Source organism: Elephantulus edwardii, unplaced genomic scaffold, assembly GCF_000299155.1.
Source record: "Elephantulus edwardii isolate Elephantulus edwardi_28Jun2011 unplaced genomic scaffold, EleEdw1.0 scaffold00410, whole genome shotgun sequence".
Lineage (NCBI taxonomy): Eukaryota > Metazoa > Chordata > Mammalia > Macroscelidea > Macroscelididae > Elephantulus > Elephantulus edwardii.
Genome location: NW_006400160.1, coordinates 432,936 through 437,354, shown reverse-complemented (window position 1 = coordinate 437,354; position 4,419 = coordinate 432,936). Strand labels below are relative to the sequence as shown.

Below are 4,419 nucleotides of genomic sequence, written 5' to 3'. Positions count from 1 at the left end.
GAGAAACAGTGAGAGACACAGAGATGGAGGTAGAGACATGAGAAAGAGAGAAACAGATACTCTGTGTGTCAGAGTGAGACAGAGTTGTTGATGGCCATTGAGTCGAGCACCCTAGCGACCCTATGAACAAAAAACCTGAAGCCTTTCTCTCACTGTCATCGTTTCTCCAAGTTCAGAGAGTTTCCAGAGAGGCATGTGGCTTAGGAAGTGGACAGAGACCAACAAAGAGTGAGGGCGTGTGACTTTAGTCCAATTCTTTGGATCGCCCTGGCACCTCCCTCTTGCTCTGTCCCGCGGGTTCGCGCGCCCTGGGCGCACCCACAGCCCCTCGCCCTGGGGGCCCCTCGTGGTGGTCCGTGTACGCGCCCCCCCTTCTCACAGCTATCCTTTGTGTCTCTCGCTGCTTCCTCAGCAGGTGCCCTGCGCGGATGAGCGCCGCAGGCCCCGGGGCGCAGCAGCTGCCATGGACACCAAGGGCCCAGAGCCCGGCTCGCCCGCCGACCTCAAGCTGGTGGCTCATCCCCGCGCCAAAAGCCGCGTGTGGAAGTACTTCGGCTTTGACACCAACGCGGAGGGCTGCATCCTGCAGTGGAAGAAGATATACTGTCGCATCTGCATGGCGCAGATCGCCTACTCCGGCAACACCTCCAACCTCTCCTACCACTTGGAGAAGAACCATCCCGAGGAGTTCTGCGAGTTTGTCAAGAGCAACACGGAGCACATGCGTGAAGCCTTCGCCACCGCCTTCTCCAAGATCAAGAACGAGTCCCCGCAGCAGGCGCAGCCTCCAGAGACGCTAGCCGCCAAGGCCGCGCCGGGCTACGAATCCAAGCGCCAGCAGGAGCTCACCTCTGCCGTGATGACCTTCATCTGCCAGGGACTCTACCCCGCTGGCATCGTGGAGGACCCCACCTTCCGGCTGCTCCTCAAGACCGCGGAGCCCGCCTACGAGCTGCCCAGCAAGAAATTCTTGTGCGCCAAGGCCATCCCAGAGCGCTACGCCGCCGTGCGCTCCAGCGTGCTCCAAGAGCTGGCCGGCGCGCCCTGGTGCGGCGTCTCCACGGACGCGTGGCGCAGCGAGTACCACAACCGCGCCTACATCACGCTGGCTGCCCACTTCCTCCTCAGCACCGCCCCCAACTCCCTGGCCATGGGCTCGCGCTGCCTCAGGACCTTCGAGGTGCCCGCGGAGAACGCTGCCGAGACCATTACGCGCGTCCTGTATGAGGCCTTCATTGAGTGGGGCATCAACGCCCGAGTCTTCGGGGCCACCACCGACTACGGCAAGGACGTGTCCAAGGCTTGCTCGCTGCTGGACATCCCCATCCACATGCCCTGCCTGGGACAGACGTTCAACGCGGCCATCCAGCGTGCCTTTCAGCTGCCCAAGCTGTGCGCGCTCCTGGCGCGCTGCCGGCGGCTGGTGGCGTACTTCCAGGAGTCCGCCGTCGCCATGTACATGTTCTATGAGAAGCAGCGGCAGAAGGGTGCGCCTCGCTGCATGGTGGTCAGCGACCGCGTGGCCTGGTGGGGGAGTACTCTGGCCATGTTGCAGCGACTGCATGAGCAGCAGTTTGTGGTCACGGCGGTGCTGGTGGAGGACAGCAACAGCCACCACCTGATGCTGGAAGCCACTGAGTGGGCCACCATCGAGGGCCTGGTACAGCTCCTCCAGCCTTTCAAGCAGGTAGCCGAGATCCTGTCAGGCTCCGAGTACCCCACCATCAGCATGGTGAAACCTCTCCTGCATATGCTGTTGAATAAGACGCTGGCCTCCAAGGAGGCCGACTGCAAAGAGGTCAGCATGGCCAAGGAGGTCATCGTCAAGGAGCTGACCAAGACCTACCAGGAGACGCCCGAGATTGACATCTTCCTCAACGTGGCCACCTTTCTGGACCCGCGCTACAAGAAGCTGCCCTTCCTGTCCAACTTCGAGCGACAGCAGGTGGAGAACAGGGTGGTGGAGGAGGCCAAGGGGCTGTGGGAGAAGAAAAAGGACAGCGATGGCACCGCCAGCTGCAGGGCGCACGAGGGCAAACTGTACGCGCTCCCGGAGGAGCCCCCGCCCAAGAAGGTGGCCGTGGCCTCGCCCCCGCCGGCCAGCGCCGTGCAGGACATGCTGGCTGAGATCTTCTGCCAGTCGGGGGGCGTGGAGGATCAAGACGAGTGGCACGCGCAGGTGCTGGAAGAGTTGAGCAATTTCAAGTCCCAGAAGGTGCTGGCGCTTGGAGATGACCCGCTCAAGTGGTGGGCCGATCGCCAGGCCCTGTTCCCGCTGCTGCCCAAGGTCCTCCAGAAGTACTGGTGCGTCCCCGCCACACGCGTCTTCCCCGAGCGCCTCTTCGGCTCCTCGGCCAACGTGGTCAGCGCCAAGCGAGGCCGCCTGGCCCCTTCCCAGGTGGACCAGCAGGTGTTTCTCTATGAGAACCTGCGAGGTGCCGGGGAGGCAGAGCCCGAGGATGAAGACGAAGGCGAGTGGGGTCTCGGACAGGAACAGGGCTTGGCGCCTGGGGACGCAGGGGGCAGCGGGGGCTTCTTTGGGGCCCGGGATGGCGGGGTTGTGCAGGGCTACGTGGACCCTGGACGTGAAAATGTTTGGTGACCCCGGACAGCGCAGAGGAAGAGAGCTAGTGAGCACCACTAAGCCGACTGGGAACGTCTTCAGAATGAACCATTTCACTGTCCCTCTCAGCCCTTGGGGACGAAAGAGGGAAAGGAGGCCTTTCAGAGGAGACGTTTCTGCACCTGGCCTGTTTATCACTCCAAGAACAGCTTCCCTGGCGGCCCTCCCACCGGTGGCTTCACCTCCAGGAATTTGCCAGGCCTAACTTCTGCAGCATCTCGGGGCAGACACATTCAGAAGGGCAGCTGCCACGACAGAGGAAGTTGATTTGAGAAACCTGCCTGGAAGAAGATCAGGCTGGCGTGAAACCCAGAGGTCACACTCGCAGGAGGAAATCCGTGCGGGCTGAGATAACACCCAGAAATGCCCAGGAATAAAGGCCTGTCTGGCTGCTTGCAGAACAGCCACGGGTCTTAAACACACACACACACACACACACACACACACACACACACACACACACAAAGTCAGCATTCATATCAGGGCTCAGCCCATGGCCAGAAGAACTGGTAAAACAGTGCATTTAAAAAAGATATATTTTTTCACATATATGTATATGTGTATATATATATATTCACATATAAGTATATGTGTATATACTCACATATATGTATATGCGTGTATATTCACATATGTGTGTACATATTCGCATGTGTATGTATAGCCACATATATGTATGTGTCCATATCCGCATATACGTATATGTGTCTATATTCATATTATGTGTATATGCCCATATGCATATGTGTATATATACACATATATGTATATATATTCAACTGTATGTATATGTGTGCATATATGCACACATATGTATATGTGTATATGTTCACATATATGCATGTATATACACATGTATTTGTGTATATATTTACATATATGTATATGTGTATACATTCACACATATGTATATGTGTGTGTATATTCACACACACACACACACACACATATAAATAAAGGCTTTTAAAATTTCTAGAGGGTAGAATTTCCAGCTTCTGCATGATACATTGCCACTATTGTGGGAGGCTTTCAAATCTCACACACAGAGACAGAAAGACAGATACTGAGAGACTGAGAGCAAATACACACAATAGCAACTCCCTTAAAAGTCAACAATCCACTTACAAGTTGATCCAGGCAAAACGCCACACACCTGGCACCACCACACGTGCCAGGTCTTCTCCACTCGGCAACCCATCCCTCTAATTAAAGCAGGAACCCGGACGGGGAATTTAGGGAACCCTTTTAAGTGTGCTCCCACGTCCTCACTTTGCCAGGGGGAAAAAACCACCAAAATGAATGAAAACCCAGCCTGGATTGTCAACACGTATAACAAGTGTAAAATAAATATGTCCAAAGAACGTGCGTTCAGCGTGTTCTGGTTTCTACGTTGCCTTGTCATGGTCCTCCTTTGCTGGAATTCAGTTTGTGGGTGTTGGGATTACAAACTGACCCTGGATTTCGCTCAAAATGTGAGTGAGAGTGTGAGTTTCTCTCTCTCTGTGTGTGTGCTGGAATATTAACATTCTCCTTACAAAACTGCTCCCAGAGAGAGTGAGCCTTCACAAATCCCTAGTACTCAGCAGATGGGCAAGAATGAGGTGTCTTTGATTTAACCAGCAGCCTGGAAGGGCCCCTGGTAGCATGGTTGTCAAAGCCTTCAACTACTGCTCATCAAAACTGAGCTCTGGTGGCCTAGGTGTTAAAGAGCTGTTCTGCAGACCCCAAGGCATATGGTTCAAATCCACCAAGTTCTCTGAGGGAGAAAGCTGAGGCCCTTCTGCTTCTGGAAAGAT

At 55.1% G+C, this 4,419-nt stretch overlaps 1 protein-coding gene across 1 annotated transcript; it reads left to right on the top strand.

The window, feature by feature from the left end:
* The first annotated feature begins 463 nt into the window (after positions 1-463).
* ZBED1 (zinc finger, BED-type containing 1) lies at positions 464-2,602 on the top strand. Its single transcript, XM_006902423.1, has one exon. It carries the CDS (start codon positions 464-466, stop codon positions 2,600-2,602), a length of 2,139 nt encoding a protein of 712 aa, XP_006902485.1.
* Positions 2,603-4,419: the final 1,817 nt, after the last annotated feature.

What these genes read in the sequence shown, in the direction of transcription:
- ZBED1 (XM_006902423.1), top strand. Translation starts at nt 464, where the DNA reads ATGGACACCAAGGGCCCAGAGCCCGGCTCGCCCGCCGACCTCAAGCTG.